At 38.8% G+C, this 18,312-nt stretch overlaps 1 protein-coding gene across 2 annotated transcripts in view; it reads right to left on the reverse strand.

Annotated features, from left to right (window-relative positions):
- Positions 1-15,859: 15,859 nt before the first annotated feature.
- The window catches only part of olfm2a (olfactomedin 2a), a 55,140-nt gene continuing 52,687 nt past the window's right edge, over positions 15,860-18,312 (reverse strand). For both annotated transcript variants that reach the window (XM_012878629.3, XM_012878628.3), the window contains exon 6: positions 15,860-16,832. In XM_012878629.3, coding sequence (XP_012734083.1) covers positions 16,158-16,832 — 675 coding nt within the window. In that variant the 3' untranslated portion in view covers positions 15,860-16,157. The remainder of the gene's footprint in view (positions 16,833-18,312) is intronic.

Below are 18,312 nucleotides of genomic sequence, written 5' to 3' on the forward strand. Positions count from 1 at the left end.
GGCATCTGTGGATGCTTCTGAACTGTGGGCCGGTAATAACATCAAGGACAACGGCCTCTGGAGAGTGTTTGTGGAAATACAACACCTTTCACCCACACACACACTCAGAACTGATGCACACAACAACAGATGAACTTCATGCGACTAGTCTCCAAGGTTAACCACCTGCATAAATGTTGTCTCGTCATATGTGCTTTTCTCGTGCAAGGTTTTTTGATATCTCAAACTGTATCCTGGAATTAGGATAAAGTGTGAAATATGTATTTTTTTCCTTTGCCTACCCAAATGTGGCTCCTATCTTTCCACAGAGTTAAAGGCAGTGCCCTATGGAAACCCCGCCAGGCAGGGTCCCCGGCAGCAAGGCCTCAGTCAATCGTTACCCCGAAATGTTTGTGATGTATGTGATAGATGGTTGTACTGGAACTGTAATTTCCCTCTGTGATTATTAAACTATTTCTGATTCTGATTCTGACTGGATATATTCAGCCCAAACGTCCGCTTTTGATTGGATGATTATTTTAGGTTGTTCGAAAGAAAATTTAAGCTTTGGTTTAGGAGTGTTTCTCATTATTTCTAAAAAAAAAAAAAATATTTCACCGAACAATGAAGCTGGACTTGAGAAAATGATCTAGTTCTGATCCTTCTGTTCACAGCGACTTAGATAGTTGTCTACCTTCATATGCAGAGTAATTTATTTTTAAGTTCTTTTCCCTCTTTACTTAAGTTACTTGGTTTCTAATCTACAGTGAAAGACTTCCCGATCCAAAGGTAATAGCGAAAGAGGCCACTGGCACTGCCCTGTCTGAAAATAACCACCATGAGCTTACAAAAGCAGTGCGGTCCAGATGTGTCCTTAAACTTGAGATTGGGAATAAAGAAGTCTTATATCTGTCCAGGTACAGACAGTTCTGTGAGTAACTGATACTAAATTATGTGTTGGACCCAACCAGTAATGTCCCCTCTTGTCCTGAGTGGACCATGAAGTGAATGAGGGTGATATATGAACCACTACTATTATCACCTTCTTTTCTCAAACTCTTCCTTTCTTCAGAATTACTTTTAGGCAATGAAACTTCCAATTAGACAATACAAGAGTATCTTCCCCATGACTTTTTTTTTGCCACATTTATTGTTTGTATGAGTTATTTAGTCTTAGATTTGAAAAATATCCATTAGTAATGATTAGATATTAATCAATATTAGAAGCAATATTTGAAATCATTGTTCAGTACACTGTTAGATTTTAAGTTCCTTGCTGTGAATAAATATCAAAATCTCTTCTTTCTAATTGCACTTTAGCACTCACTGGAAATGTTTAATTCATTCAGATGAAATTAACTTTACTGATAATTTAACTGACGACATTAAAGTAATTTAAAGAGGCTTATAGTGATTGCACACAAAAAGCTTCAAAGGAATTGTTAAATATCAGGACACAAATGGCTTCGAGTGCACGGATCAGGTTACATTCCCACTCCAATCAGCTTGCTTTTGCATGCAAGATCACTAAACTTTCCTCATGCTGCTCCTCAAAGACCCACAAAGAACTGGTAAATTTAAGTGCCGGGGTAAACCTCAATAAACTGAGGTAAGGCTGTAAGACGTCCAAAATCCATCCACAATTAAGTCTGTCTGAATATACAGATAAGATCTTCCAGAACACCACATTTTCAGGTAGACTTTTGTACATATTTCTGAATGTTGTCACATTTTTGGCAAAATAAACCATCATTACTTTCATATAAGTTGTTTACTTTAGGCTATTTGAAGCCCTGCATGAAGTTAGTACACGTATAATCAGTATCTAAAACTTTATCATTATTTTTTATTGGTTTACTGTATGCTTATTGTGCTACTCTTAGAATTCACTCAGATGAGCAAACATGAGCTAAAGTCCTTTTTTTAACCAAATGTTGAGGGAGGTTTGAATTGAAGACCACATCCACAGCATGTCAGTGTGACTATAATCATTATGCATTACAATTAGTTGCAAGCAAGTGGGTGTATCTTCTGTCGAAAAACAAGCAAGTATGTTCCATCCATGCAAACACTTCCTGGAGGACGTGGGTACAGCAATCTGCATTCCCTTCTTCTGAAACCACCTCTTGTATCTAAAGTGAGATAATCCCTTTAGTTCCAAGCCACAAGAGGCACGCAAACCGCTTCCGTATCCACCATTTATTTTGTGCAGTGGTCAGATGACATAATTAGCATAGAAATTTAGCTTCAGCAAAAACTAGGTGTTGAAGAATCGAAAGAAACTCAAGAATAATTGAAAAGGAACTGCCATAAGGGTGGGAGGGAGAAATGTCAGGGAGCAGTTAGCTGTGCAGGCTGGAGATGATTACTCGATGTGTGGAGCTGAAAAAACAGAGATAACTCGGTTTAATACAGTGACTGATAAACACAAAAGAGAAACACGAGGACATAATAAATAAGCATGGCATGACCAAATACAAAAAAAATAACTAGAAATACAGGATAAAAAGAGACAATTTGCTTCAGAAATAGGTGTTTAAAGGAAAACAAAGCAAATACTACACAGTGAGCAAAAGCAACCAGATTACAAATCTGATTAGATGTTTTTGTGTTTTGAGATCAGTTACTGGTTTTGATTTCCATAAACATTTGCATTGTATAACTTTACTGGCAAGAGGTAAATTGACAAGAAAGTTTTAAACATTTTAATACGTGTGTGAACATTTTCCTAATAACACTGTCCATGATTATTGACAACCCTGCTAAAGCTGTATAAAGCATCATAAAATAAATATGACTTTTAACATCTGAAGTATAATTTAACTGCGGCATAACATAAATAAAGAACTGAAAAGATCCAACTCTCAGTTTGACTATATCAATTCAGTGAGGGAAAACATTCTCAAATAAAACACTTATTTTACGTAAAAAAAAAATAAAAAATAAAAAATCCCATTATTAAATTTATTGGCATCCCTAACAACCCCTCTAATAGCAAGCTGAAACATTTTTTAAGTTATAATTTAAATTTTTTCTTCTTCTAGTTTGTCAAAAGGCAAATGAGTCATTTCCATTAATTTAGTGGACACAGAATTGTTTCTTTTCTCTTGGGCACTCTTCAAATGGGGAACACAAGGGAACATGCCATTCAAGTAAGGCAGATGTCTGTTGGTCTTCAAAAAACAGAAAATGTCGAAAAGAAAAAAAAAAAAAAGCTATGCGCTTAAACCCAGTCATAGACAAAGCAGTAATGAAAATGTAATGGATTGTGGATTGTTGGAGTGCAGACAGGAGAAAAGCAGTCTCCTGAGTCTGATGATTTATTTAGCAGCAGGTGACAAACCTTACTGAACACAGGAGAAAACAAAGGGAAAATTAAACCAGCGAGGAACACAAGAGGAAACCAAAGAGTCTTGATGTAGCAGGATGATGAAAGAACCTGGCAAGCAAAAAAAAAAAAAAGGTTATAAAACACAAAAAGTTCTTGAAAACTTCAACAAAAAGTGGTATCCTGTCATTATGAAATCATCACAGCCATCAAAACCATTGCCTTTCAGGCTTTTGCATATATCTTTACCAGGAGTGCCAGGAATCTTTGATGCCTCTGCATTTTTCTGTACATTTTTGCAAGCAAGTCTTTTTCTTGCCACATTTAACTGATGAAGCATTTGTCGCAATTTTCCCTTTCAGTTTAAACTCAAAATGGCAAGAGGATGTGTAGTTTGTACAAAACCAGAGCCAATATATTGCTAGTTAGGAAACCATTACTTCCCTTAATATTTAATCCCCTTTGTGTCCAGTTTGAGTCATCTTCATGTAGTTTGGTCCTTTTAAGAAATTAGCACTTTATTTTAATTTGGCCTTAAGTCTGAGTTACAGTCATTTAGAACCACTGCTGTCAGTGGGCTCCGGCCATCATAGACTCAGCCGACTGACTTTGAGCGATTACCCTTGGCAGCAAAGAGTTGTATTGATTGTGTGCAGGTCCCTTCAGACATTTGCAGAGACCAGCCTCACAAAGGAATTGCTAAATGTACTTGACTTTAAACCTGGGGATCTTTTCGTGAGAGATGGAATAAAAGGTAATTTCTTGTACTTTGAACCTCTATGTGAGTAACTTGGAGGAGCAGGATTAATCCTTCTACCCTCAATACTTCCTACTTGCGTAGATATCTGAAATAATAGTTTAGTGGTAGAGATAATATCAACTCAAATATTAATGTTAGAGACAAATTGGCTTTTTAAGCCAAACCTCTTTTTATGCATGTTAGTCAAGTCTGAATTAGACAAAACAGTTGAAAGAAGCAGCAAAAAAATCCTTTAGAACATTGAAATATACTCGCTCTCACTGTTATGAAAAATAAACCAGACCCCCCCCATATATTTCTTCCATTTATGTCATCCTTAAAGATCTCAATCCATCCATTTTTTGACCCGCTTAATCCCTTATGGGGTCGCGGGGGTTGCTGGTGTCTATCTCTAGCGTTCACTGGGCGAGAGGCGGGGTACACCCTAGACAGGTCGCCAGTCTGTCGTAGGGCAACACAGAGACAGACAGGACAAACAACCATTCACGCTCACTCACACCTATGGAGAATTTTAGAGAGACCAATTAACCTAACAGTTGTGTTTTTTGGACTGACCGGAGTACCCGGAGAGAACCCACGCATGCACAGGGAGAACATGCAAACTTGATGCAGAAAGGCCTAGGGTTGGATTTGAACCCAGAACCTTCTTTCTGCAAGGAACAGTGCTACCCACTGCGCCACTGTGCAGCCCAAGATTTCAATCATTAAGAAAATGTAAATATATGTTAATAATGCATATTATACATAATAATATATATTACAATTGTTGTGCAATCAAGCAATGAGGAATAAAATCAGACTAAAGTTTAAAGCTACTGAAATGTGAGACTTTTACAGGACCCTAGGGGACTGCCTCTCACAGCAGGGGGGGTCACTGCCCAGGTTTATCACACTCTTTCGCTCACTGCTCTAACAGCATTGGGGAGAACACTCGCATCTCCCTCTGAGGAGCTGAGGATCTGACTGGAGTTCGGAGAACCGCCACATAAGCGGGCTGGATCGAAGCTACGTCTGCAGCCTATCTTCTTCGTAATCAGACGCCGCAGTAAAGAATCCGTCTATGTAGAAACCAGCTTTGTGATTTTTCTCAGCTGTTGCAAGAAATCCGAGTACGCTGCAGCCTCCAGAGAACGAAACCAGCCAGCAGGAAAAGCCGTTCGGAGAGTCGACGCTGGAAAAGCAGTGTACAGTTCACCCAGGCAGGCCTGGCTTCCCAAACAACAGCTGTTTTCCCCTTTCGAGCTAGCCGCCTGCTCGCTGTCGCTGCTCAGATAACCAGCTTTACCTTGGAGTAATTCACTGCAACCAGATGCCCTCGTCGCCACAACCAGAGTAAAACTTGGTCACAATCGGTGACAGTGGAGATCCCATATCACAACCATGCTTCTGTCTGTAAAAGGGATCATTGAACTTGCAGTAGGCTGTGGAGAGACAACTGTCCAGTAGGGTACAGATCTGGTCCGGAGTGAAACTATTCCTGTTGTTCAGGTTATCATCTTGTTGAAGACGTTTCCTGACTGTTTCTACTGCCTCTGATGTAGGTATGCAAGTGAAAAGTGAAGTGACGTCAAAAGATACAAAAGTTTCTCCTGACGGCATCTGTGACGTTGTTTGTAAAATCTGTGGAGTTCTGTATATGGTGTGTTTCCCACCAGAGGGGCTACGACACCAGTGAGATGTTTAACAATGTTGTAAGTCACCGAGTTAATGCTGCTGACAATGGGTCTGAGTGGTGTTCCTTCCTTGTGGATTTTGGGAAATCCATATAAGCATGGAATGTCTTCTCCTGGATATAATCTGTAATAAGATGATCTGTTGATTGCCTTGTCTTATTCAAGACTTATTTTTAACCTGTTTTTGGACTCCGGCAAACCACAGAGAGAATAATCATCCACAAAAGGAAAAAAAAACTCAGCACATCAGTGAAACTTGCCAGGAGTGGATGGGCTACCAAAATTAGTCAGAGGGGGCATCTCCAACTCATACAGGTCTCACTTACCTCAGTACATTTCAAACTATTGTTTAAAGCAGCACTGAATAAGTTTTGACCCAGGTATTAGCTACATTTTAGATATATTAAAATAATTTTCAGGTCAATGTATCGCACTTGGCGCTTATGGTTGCCCGCATGGGCAGCTAGGTCATAACAACAAAACAAAAAAACATTTTACACTTACCTGATCAATGTGGAAATATCATGTCTTGTTGTGTCTGCGTGTTATGTGTTATCTGTGTACACCCAGAGCCGGTGTCTGTCTGAAAACAATTTCACCATGGTAACACATGGGAGACACTCAATATCCTTGATTCTTGATACATTTGGTTCTCTGGTGTAGGGTTGAACCTAGAGGAGTGAATGTGGCATTTTCTTTACAAGTAACTTGATGACTTCTCAATCTACTGGCCCGAAGAGTTCTGTAATCAGATTCCAAAACACGGAGAGAGACTATTTAATATTGCGACGGAGCAGTGTTGCCCGTGGCCTTCAGGGACATTAAACCTGGTCATTATAGGTCTAACGCCCCCTAATGGCTAAGAGTTACATGGTGCTGCTCTTTACAACAAGACAGTGACTGGGCAAAAAAGGTAAATGTGAACTGATGAGGCAAAAGGGGAACTTTAAGAAAGCATTTAAGAAAAAGAACATAATACCAACAGTCAAACCTGGTGGGGGTGGTGTGACTTTATGTGTCTGTTATGCTGCTTCAGGATCTCAATTACTTGCAGTTATTGATTGAGACATCAATTCTGTCCCCTAGCAGAGTATCTCGAAGGAATAAGTTGCATCATCAGTCAGTGACCTTAAGCTCAAGCGCTCTTGGGTTATGCAGAGGGAAAGCGCTTGGAAGCAAGTTCCCCTCTGGATAAACAAAACAAAGCTTTCAGAGGAGTCTAATCTAAGCCTGGACTTAAATCCGATTGAGATGCTTTATTAATGATCTGAAGCATGCAAGGGTGACATAATGCAAAAATAGAAGTCTGTAGGGGGCAAATACTTTCTCACAGCACTGTGTTGGATGTAAGAGAGGGTTTTATGACTAAAATTGTCTATTGTTTTGTTGTTGAATTTAACTTTGCAAGCAGGGGTTATTTATGACCGGCCTGGTTAAAGGAGAGTGAGTTGACAGATTTATCAGCATGGTCAAGCAGGGCACTGTGAATTGCTGTGTCAAACATTTTCCTCCATCATCGATGATTGGCTAGATAAAAAAACAAAACAAAAAAAAAAAAAAAAAACATTGCATCACCTACATATGAGGAAAAATACTCATAAGTAATGGTACATTTCCTGAACTGTATTGCATCATTGTTAAAAGTTTCTCTGAGAGTTATTGTAAATGTTATTTACCCAGATGGTCATTGCTGTTTCTGATTGTGGATTTACTATAATGCTTGTCTTTATGCTTCTGCTTCTTTCACTGTTTTACTCCAGCAGCATCTTATTGCAATTACAGAAATAGAAAAAGGATCCAAGAAAGCACTCAGTTTAGAGGCTCCTGGTAAATCATTACTGCATCTGTGAAGCGTGCAATTTCTGGACATGAGGGTTATAAAATGGCATCCCCAATGACTGCAGCCAAAGCTAGGTCTACTATCGTGATCTTAACAGTAAAGAGATCAGAGATTCAGGGGCTGAATAATTTAAAGTTCAAAACATAATTAGGGAGGCAATTAATAAGCAACGTTCACCGACAAGCTGAGTAAATTTGGCTTCTTTCTTCACAAACTTGTCATTCTATCTCTGCATCCTTCACAGCCCTTTTGGGATTAAACATGAATATCAATTATCTGAAGAAAAAAGGTAAGTTAAATTTAATCATGAGGAAACAATTCTTCAAAGCCTTGCTCGCAGTGCCGTGTCACCTCCAGGGGCAGGGAGCTGAAGAAAAGATGGTTTATTGTGAATCTGAAGGAGAGGAAGTATCACACAAATAAGTGCTGGGAGGGCATAATTAATGAGGAAGGTGATGCAAAAAGGTGGAGAGAATGATTTTTTTTTTTTTTTTTTTTTTTTACCAGACATGAAATCATAATGCCTTGCAGCAAAATTATACTGGATTCAAATCCCCACCTGGGGTCCTTCTGCATGGAGCTTGGATGTTCTCCCTGTGCATGCAAAGGTTCTCACCAGGTACTCTGGCCACTGGATGGATAGATGGATGGATTTAAGAGACAGAGCACTTGCAAATTTTCTAATCGAAAGTGAGGTTCTCATATGAACAGTGACAAGTAGATGTGTTTTTTTTTTGTTATGCTGGAGCATAATCAAAAAAGTACAGCATGGAGGATTCTATCTGCATTGACATGCCCATCACAATAATGCCTTCTCAGGAGGATAGCTGCAGGATTAAAATGAGAGCTGGGTTTACTTCTTAGTTCTCAAGCTTCCTTTTGCATCTGTACTCTTATATTGCAACCTATGCACTCAATTAAAGCAGTTCTTTTGCTGCCACCTGCACTCAATCAGATCTTTTGAACTTACAATGCATGTCCATGGCCACTTTGAGTAAATCAAGTTGGCAAAGACACGCAGCAGTCACTTGTTTCTCTTGGGATTCTACTTTGCATTAATGAAGTCTGCGCTTGCTGGGAAATGACTTCAGATCAGTGCATCCTCCAAACAAAACTTCTGTTATTTATTGAAAGGATTTTTCATTTTTTTAAAGGCATTGTTTTACTTTGGACCACTACTTGGTGTTGAGGTAACGTTATGACCTCTTTTAAAGCTATAGTTGGTAATCCTGTTCAGAAGCGCTTTTTATTATACTGGGTAAAATGATCCTTCCATCCTGAATGTGGTAAATCCATTTTGTAATCAGAAAAAGGAGGTTAAAAAAATGTATCTCTGTGGGAGCTGCAGGCCAGTAAAAACTCTAACCAATCACTGCTCTTCGCACCGAAGGGTAGGGATTTGTCATGGTTTTGTTCCTGCTCTCATTCCCCTCTGTCCCTCAAGTTCCGGGGGTATCACCTTATCTATTGGTTGTCCCACATGCCATCATTCTGACGTGCTCACGTAACGCCAATGTGCGGGTGCGTTCCTTGTTAGTTTTTGCTTTCTGGCTGCGCATTCACATTTCTAGTGTTTATGGCTTTGGTTAGCTTAGTGGTTTGGTTAGCGGTTATCTTTGGTGTTAGCCTTTCATTGTAGCTCTGTTGCTCTCTCTGTATACTTTAAACATGACTGAGAGTTGCAAGAAATTAACCACGTTCATGTTTATGAGAAGAAGAGGAATGCCTCAGTAGAAAGAAAACAGACAACAGTGGGGTTGGGAGATCTTTTTTCATGCAATCCCCCTGAGGAGCAGAAGAGAAAGGTAAGGTGGTCTTGCACATGGGCAGTTATTAAAAAAAGGACATGGGGAAACTTACTGAAGAATCGCTGACCCTAACTTTAAGAAAAAAAGAATTGCACATGAGTAAAAAGCTTGTAATACATACAAGCTTAGGTTGCTATTTTAAATGCTGAATATTTTTAAGCAGCTTTATTGAGATAAGTGTTTTTTTCTTCTTCTAATCTGTGTAACGTCTAACCACAACGGCTTTGGTCATAAGTGCTTGAAGGCCTGTACCACCAATCAATAGTTTATTGAATCATCTTGTTGGGAAATGTCCCATGCAATTTTACACACCCCAAGATGAAATTTCTGTTATTTTTTGCAAAACGGCCCAAGCTCAGTCAGGTTACATGAAGAGCATCCATAAAGCCATACATTTTCAAGTTTTGTCATAGATTCTCATTCAGATTTAGGTCTTAACTTTGCCTTTTCTATTCTGATAAATGAACATGCTTTGATCTAAACATTGCAGTGTAGATCTGGGTGTATGTAAAGAGTCTTTATCCTGATTTAGGGTGAACATCTGTTCTGGTGTTAAGTCGTTTGCGTCTTCAACTCAACCCAGCTCAAACACAATTTACAAAATAATCTAAAAACACAACAAAACTTGACCAAAATCCTTAAGTCAAGAAAACAAACTAACAACTATCAAAACTGTTCTAGCCGAAGTATAAAGCTGCTCATAGAGATTTTAAGGTGCAAGTCTCGTAGAAGATTTTACACAAGCTGCTGAAATTTAATATAAATCATATGTCGCACCAGAAACCAGTGTACATTGGGTAGTAGTAATGTGGTCATGCTTTCACTTACCATTGAGAAAATAGCATTCCGCCTGTTCTGCACTAGTTTCTTGACAGTACCACATTAAAATTGATAACAGTAATCCAGTAATAAGGATATTGAATAATGGATCACTTGCTCCATTCTTTTGAGAGGAAGATACCCATAATATCCTTGGTCATGCTAAAAGGTCAGCTGAATGGCAGAATTCATGTGCTTGTCAAATACAAAAACAAACTATCAAAGGTCACTCCAAGGTTTTTGACAGATGATCAGAAAAATGGGAAAAACAACCAACAAAAACAGAGACACTGTCAGTATTCTCTTGCTAGTAATTAACAGAGGTGGGTAGTAACCAGTTACATTTACTTGAGTAACTTTTTGAACAAAATATACTTCTGGGAGTGGGTTTACTGCACCGCACTTCTTACTTTTACTTGAGTAAATATTATGAAGTATTGCTACTCTTACTTTGAGTAAAATGACTGGCTACTCTATCCACTGTGAGTAACTTTACTGAATAAAGAACAAACTTGTTTAAACCAAAAATGCACCAGGGAGACACACATATACAGTTTATATTAAGGTGAGACTTCTTTTTTGTACACAGGTTTTGTTGTTTTAATAGTATTTTCTGTCTGCTGACCTCATCGAGTAACAGGTCAAGCAACCTTAGTAAGCAGTAAATATTGTTATTGGAAGTACTTTGCACTCTCCTAACTCACTGTATACATTAACTGCTTGGTTTTATAAATTTCATGTTAAAAAACATTGTTTAGAAAAGTTTTCCTTCTGCCTGAATTTGTTACTTTGTAATTGTTATTGTTTGTACATGTTTTATAATAGAATAGTCATTGAAATACCAGAATTTGTACATCATTTTATATTTTTTTCTGACCAATTACATAATTTTTAAATAATAAATTTGTCGTTATAAATATTACTTTAATAATTCTTGGTTGGGTACGTTTTACTTTGACTTGAGTAAAAATTTGTTGAAGTAGTGCTATGCTTACTTGAGTAAAATCTCTGGCTATTCTACCCATTTCTGGTAATTAACATGTTTGATTTGATCTTGTTCAGGCAATTGAATGAAGGATGGATGCACTCATTGTTGTTTGGTTTTAGGGGCAGATAGATCTGTATGTTGTTGGCATAAAAAAACTAAAAGCCATGTTATGCTTTTACAAAATTAACTGGCAAGATTTATTTACGACAATATTTAAAAATGTATATTAGTCTTTGGTGTTGGGAAGACTCTAAATCAAGTTACAAAACATACAGTAGATATAAATTTAGATACTTAGCATGCAAATTAACAAAATTAGACATATTTTGGTATAACTCTGAACATTTGTTGACAGCAAAGTGCTTCCAAGATGATGTGTCTAAAAGTAATCAACCCACATTGTTGGTCACCTTGGCTTTTGTAAGGCAAGAAGTGCTTATTTGCAAATTCATGACAATAACCTAAAAGAGGTTAACCTCAATGGCAATAAATATAACAAAAAAGGTTTGGGCCTCAGATGAATCCTTGAGGTTCACCAGAAGTGAGTGGAGCAATGTAGAGCAGAAATTACCTAACTGGACAAAAGAATTTGCCAGCTGTGATCCGTATACAGTATTGTAAAAAAAGATAGTAGAATCCTCTAATGTAAGAACAGCTGCCAGGTCAAGGAGGACCAGAACCCTAGAGCTAACAGAGTCGAGTGTCAACAAGAGCTCACTGATAACCCACTGAAGCACTACTGCAGCACTGTGCTGAGGTTTAAAGCTGGATTAAAACTTTTCTCAGATATCAGGGATAGCCAGGTGAAATTTTAACTGGTAAAAACACACTTTTTCTAAAACTTTGACAAGAACTGGAGATTTGAATTCAGTTGACCACTGGATAAAACACAGCCAGGTTTATCTTTTGATAAGTGGCTCCACTGTGGTGTGCTTAAATGAAGATGGGACCCATTCAGAGCTCAGGCTGGCATTTTCTATAAAGAGGAGAGTTGATCAGCCAGCTTTGAAGACATCTATGAAAACACAAAAAGGGAAGCTATTATTGGGCTGTAGCTATGTTACCACATCTGAATCGGAGGATAGGGATTCTGAATCAAAGTGAAACAAACTGACTTGTATTCAGCTCCATCCATGTCCCCATAAACTTTGACCACTTTTACCATCACAGCTGAAGAAAGACATAGCCATGGCGTGATGCTGCTGCAAACCTGTTTTAGAGGGGGTGGGTGGTTTTGAGTGATTTCACATGGTGTACTGCTTATATATGCCAAGAGGTTCCACTTTGGTTTCATTGTTGAGTCTTCCACATGACTTGTGATAAACTTCAAAAGCATTTTAAAAAAACTCTTTTTTTAAACAACGGCTTTGTTCTTGCCACTCATCAAAAAAATAAAATAAAATAGATTTGTTGAGGGCATGACTAGTTTCAGTCCTGCTGATAAATTCACCCACCTGAGTGTGAATCTCCACAGCTCCTCCAGAGTCATCATAAGCCTTAACGCTGCTTCTCAGAATAAAAATCCCCATGTTTAGGTAGGTTTGCCACACCTTTTCCGTTTTATAATGATGAACTGAACTCTCGTTGAGATGTCTAAAGGCTTAGATATTGCTTAAAATCTAACCTCCTTTTAAAGTTCACCTCAGCTTTATCTCCAACCACTATGTGTGTCTCTAGGGCTTTGTGATTCTTTGACAAACCTTTAAGGCTTTCACAGAAGAGCTTATAATGAGGTTGTACTACAAACAGATGGAATATGATTTCTATTTAGGGGACTCCAGGAGGCAATTTGCTGCACAAGGTTTTACTTTAAGCTGAATACAAATGCATGGAAATTTGTTAAAAATAGGTTCAGTGAACTGCTGATCAGACTATTTTGGATAATTGTGGCAATTGCTGAGCTGAAATCCACAAAGTGGAGCCTTGCAAAGTTTTTTTTGTGTGTGTAGGACTATTTTTGAAGGTTCAGTGTGGTTAAAAGAAATCTGTGTGTATAGCACATCCTGGACTCTCTTTGCTCAGCCTGTTGGGAGTCATGCCGAAGAAGTTTCTCAAAGCACTTGGTGATCACTGGTGCCACCAACACTGATGGGAACCTTTTTTTAGCAGTGGGAATCGCTGTAAATTATTCAGGAAGTGGAGGGATTTGATAGGGATTGTGTTAGAAACTGGCTTAAGATCTTAGGCATCAGAAATCTGATCTGAGAGTTTGCTTTTGGCTACAGATTCAATGTATAAGAAATCCTGTGTGTAACAAAAAAAAAAGTCTAGCTGAATGCTGAGGATGTGTGGAAACAGCAGAGTAGACTTAGGGGATTAAAAAAGGTGTGGATGCTGAAGTGAGCCACTAACCTTGGCAGGTTTCTGAACTACTGAAATGGATACTTTGTAATTTTGTCTTAAACGTGGGTGCTTGGATAAATAAATATATTTCCCCCCTCACCTTTCAGAGCTTCAGCAAAGCTGTTATAACACATGAGTAATAAACATAGTTGGGTAATAACTAGATTATTCAGCTACATTTCCTTGAGTATCTTTTTGGGAAAAAAGTACTTTTCGGAGTACTTTTAGTGCACCATGTTTTTTATTTTTTTTTAACTTTGGCTTAAGTAATATTATTTGGAAGTAACACTACTCTTAATTGGGTTCAATCTCTGGCTACTCTACCCACCTGAAGTTACTTTATTGAATAAAGAAGAAACATGTTTTAAGCAAAAATATGCACTAGGCTCCCTTGCAATTTATATTAAAGTAAGACATCTTGCATATACACAGGATTTATTGTTTTGATGTCATTTTATATCTGCTGAGCCTGCTGTGCCATTTGAAGGTCAAGTAAATATACAAATAAAAAAACAGTAGAGTTTGGCACTAAGTACTGCAATATTCTAACATTAATTAAATACCTACTGTAAGTGTTATATTTTCAGAGGCTTTTTGTTGTAAAAAATATGAAAATGTTTGTTATTTATTTTACCTCATTTTTTTTTATTTAACTTTTTTAAATACCTGAATTGCATTTAACCATTGCACATAACTTTATATTTTGGGGGTGTCTGATTACATTATTTTGTACAAATTAACTCCGATGTTATGTTCAAGCAGGACTACTCAGTGCACGTCTTTTTTTACCAAATACCTTTTTTTCTACACTTTGTTGATTAAGTGGCTCTGGTCCTTCTACTTTGTAATGTTAGCTGTGCAACAGAGGACTATTTTCTCCTCGTGTCTATAACATTTTGCACAGAATACGGCTGCTCATTCTGAGCCTGGTTCTGCTGAGGATTTCTCCCTGTGCTCACTCAGAAGGGCAGGGTTTATCAAAGTACAGATTTGATGTAATCTGCTGTTACTAATTAGCTTTTTATGACAGACTGATTATGATTGCAATATAATTGGCTTACATTTCAGTTTATTTAATTCTGAATCTGACTGCATTTTCTTAAATATTTTGAAATGATACAGATGTTTCTTGGGGTGGGAAAATCCTTTGAATTGTTTTATCTTATGAATTTGCGGCATAAAAATCAAGTTCAACCGAACCTTTAAAATTTTTGATTGCTGACTGCTCTTTATCCCTCTACATTGTCATACCTTAAATGTCAACCACTAAGGTGCATTACGTATTTTAGTTTCTCCTCAGCAAAACCCTCATTGAAAGAAAGGTCAACAAGGAAGAATAGGATCACCATGGTTACAAAGGTCAAGAGAAGTGGGACCTCCTGTGATGTTTATGTCTTTTTGGTCCACTGTGGAATCTGCCATAAATGACTGCCTCCTCACAGGCTTGAAACATGAAAGTAATAAAATGACAGCACAGTGGGCCTGCTGTCTGCCCTCTTCTATTTACAGCAGGAAATACCAATATTGAATATAGAAATTGTTTCTGTGGTACATGATGAAAAATATGCAATGAAGGGGCTGTGGTTTGGACTTTAATGCCAACAGTTTCCCTCTGCGTGCCTTGTGTTTGAGCATTTCTCTGCAAAGAGCTCTAGGGGAAAAAATGACTCTGCGCCTAACAAGATTAAAGCAGATTGGAGCTTGACAAGGAACACTAACTGTGATGTGTCATTTCCCAGCTCCGCTGTAAACACCTTTTACATTTTGCCTCCCAGTTTTCTCCTCAGCCCATCGCGCCGCCACCTGCACCTTTTACCAGATGTTCAGCTTTCACTTTGAGTTCACCTTGGTGAAATGAGCTGTAAGTGGTGGCAGTTGCTTTTAAATTTAACCACATTTGTGTCAGTGGAACAGACGTTTTAGTGCCCGGAATTCCCGAAAGGCTTTGCTCCCGGCTTTTTCACATGGGTGAAATGTTTTTTATCATCATGGTTCATGCGTATCTAGAGATTATCTTGTCAGTGTTCAGATGCTGTGACCTTATTATTATTTTGATTTAGCATTAAAAGTCAAACACATAAAGATATGAATATATGGAATTCTAAATGGAATTCATATTGTATCCCACCAGCTGGAAATGAATGGAACGTGAAATCAGGATGTACATATCTATCTATCTATCTATCTATCTATCTATCTATCTATCTATCTATCTATCTATCTATCTATCTATCTATATATATATATATATATATATATGCGTGTGTGTGTTTATATGTGAGTGCATGTATGTGTGCGTCAACAATGAAAATACTGCATCATTAATGTTAAAGTGGATGTTTATTTGTCATCACAGATAAAAAGAACCATGCTTACTCATCACATAAACAAAAAAAGAGAAGCGCTCAGTCTTTAGGTCTTTGTTGTTGGACATTTTTTGAAGAATGTGAATAATAGCACTCTATGAAGATTGAAATTCTTAAAAAACACCCAAGCCTGTGGCCCCAGATTAAATCCTCCATCCCAAACCTCCCCCCCGACAGTACCCATCTCTACCCTGCTCCTTTGTCCTAGAACAATGATCACAGCATTTTTTGAGTGGGTCATTTCTTTGAGCCCTTAGTCTCCAGACGTCTTAATGACCTGGAAAAGTGTGACGTTATAGAGCACCTGGTGTCCATTGTTCCAGGTGTACAGGACCCTCTCCCTAGGGTTATAGTCCATCATGGAGATGTGGGAGTACTGATTGTGGAAGGGGATGTCTGTGTACTCATAGCTTGATGTGTTGGTGTAGTAGGCAAAGTAGATCTTGGCACCAGCGAGGTGAGAGTTTGTGACGTAGAGTGTGCCACAGATCATAAAAGACTCTCCGGCACTGCGCTTTGGGAAGCCTGTGTCCCAGGTTTGCAGAACCTCCAGGCTCTGGGGCTCTAGACGGCTGATGACAATGTTCCCAGCATTCGGTATGGTGGTGTAAACAGCCCAGAGACCATTCTCGTCCGCCATGAGGTCAATATCGGAGGAGCCACCCCAGGAGTACGGGAAGGTGTTGTTATAGCCGGCTCCGCTGAGGCTGCGCTGCACCAGCACGCTTCGAGACCGGAAGTGGTATTTGATGATAATGTTGCTCTGGTATTTGTTGTAGTACAGCGAGCCGTTATAGACCACGTGGCCAGTGCCTGCCCAAGGATGCGGCAGCAGGTGCTGCACAAAGTTCTGCCCCTTCATGAAATCGCCCATTGTGCGGTATTCGAGGACGCGCCGACCCTTGAAGTATCCATCCATGGACCACACCTGTCAAAAACAAACAACACACAAAACAGAGGACCTTGAACAAAAGCATCCCGTTCTTTGGAGCTACCGGGTTGACACGCCCACATGTAAATATCTAAGGGTTATCAGAGATTATTGGCGTGTTTTACCTGATCCAGCTATCAGCAGCAACTCTCTGATGTTTCATTACAGCTTGAGGTTATGCCTTGGGCAAAGTACGAATGAGTGTGCATGGTGAATCTGCTCGTTTGAGGGGAAGTGTATTTCTCTGTGCGGTTGTGCATACAGAAATGTGTGTGTTCAAAACTATTGATCTCTCCTGCGTGCGGGGGGGGGAGATGTTGCCTGTGCTTTGCAGGGAACCACTGCTTGCGCTCTCTGCCCTTTCCAGTCCACATTTACAGAAAATCAATCCATTTAGCAACTCTATTCTTTGCCTGAGCGCCCTCAGCGGATCTCTCCACTGACATTGTGCTTCTGTGGCTGCATCTCCCTTTTCATTCCCTCAGGAAGGAGAAACAGTTTAGCATTTGATTGATTTAATTAAGCTATTGCAGGAATAATTAATACATTTTTTTCTCTATTGTAACTGGGACACCTTTAGAAAAATGTAGCTCTGGTTTGATGGATTCCTCGGATTCTTACTCGCTTGTCCTATTCTCGCTCTTCCTCATGTGCAGAATGGCCACATTTGCACTGCAGTAACGGATAACAGGAACGGGAAGAAATTGGGTTGGAGTGGTACAGCAGTTGAATTATGGAGCAGGGTTTATTATAAACCATTAGGCTTGGTTTCTTCTACACTTACTGAATGAGTCCCTCGAGCTGAACAGGAGAAAGAGGCTGAGCCAGGCCAAAACTCTGGCACCTTCCAACTACCTTTATAGCTTCTGTCTATTTGGCTGCAAAGCAACATTTTCACATATGAGTATGATGACTGCTGTGAATGTTGATGTATCTGCATTTTAATACAACAAGGGACTGGCTCACAGAGTTAATCAGTAGAGTAACATTATCTCAGCAATTTAGGAGATTAAACACAAAGATAATCAGCATATTCAGAGTTGAAAATTGGCCTTTTCTGAATGCACTACCTATTTATCCTGTTATGGCTCATTGCAGTAAGCAGAAAGGCCAAGATAATCTTCCCTATTAAACCTTATCAGCTTCTGTTCTCTACTCAAAATAGTTAATAATTACCCCTTTCTCTATATCATTTATTTTCTTTCTTCATTCTGCCTTGCTGCTTACGTACCAGTTTTCTGCTCTTAAACACCAACATGATGTCTCAAAAATGAAAAGCCATGGCTTTTTAATTTGAATCCCCAGAAGCCCTATAAAAATGACCCAAGTGACTTTAGAAAACTTTAACCCAAACTGTTTTTTTTTTTTTTTTTTTTGGTTTCTGCACTGATGATCGAGTGATTAATCAGCTTCAGTTTGGGATGAAGGAGGAGGACATGCACAAGGGAAATAGATGCAATTCATCAGTGATACAGCA

Source organism: Fundulus heteroclitus, chromosome 16 (genome assembly GCF_011125445.2).
Source record: "Fundulus heteroclitus isolate FHET01 chromosome 16, MU-UCD_Fhet_4.1, whole genome shotgun sequence".
Lineage (NCBI taxonomy): Eukaryota > Metazoa > Chordata > Actinopteri > Cyprinodontiformes > Fundulidae > Fundulus > Fundulus heteroclitus.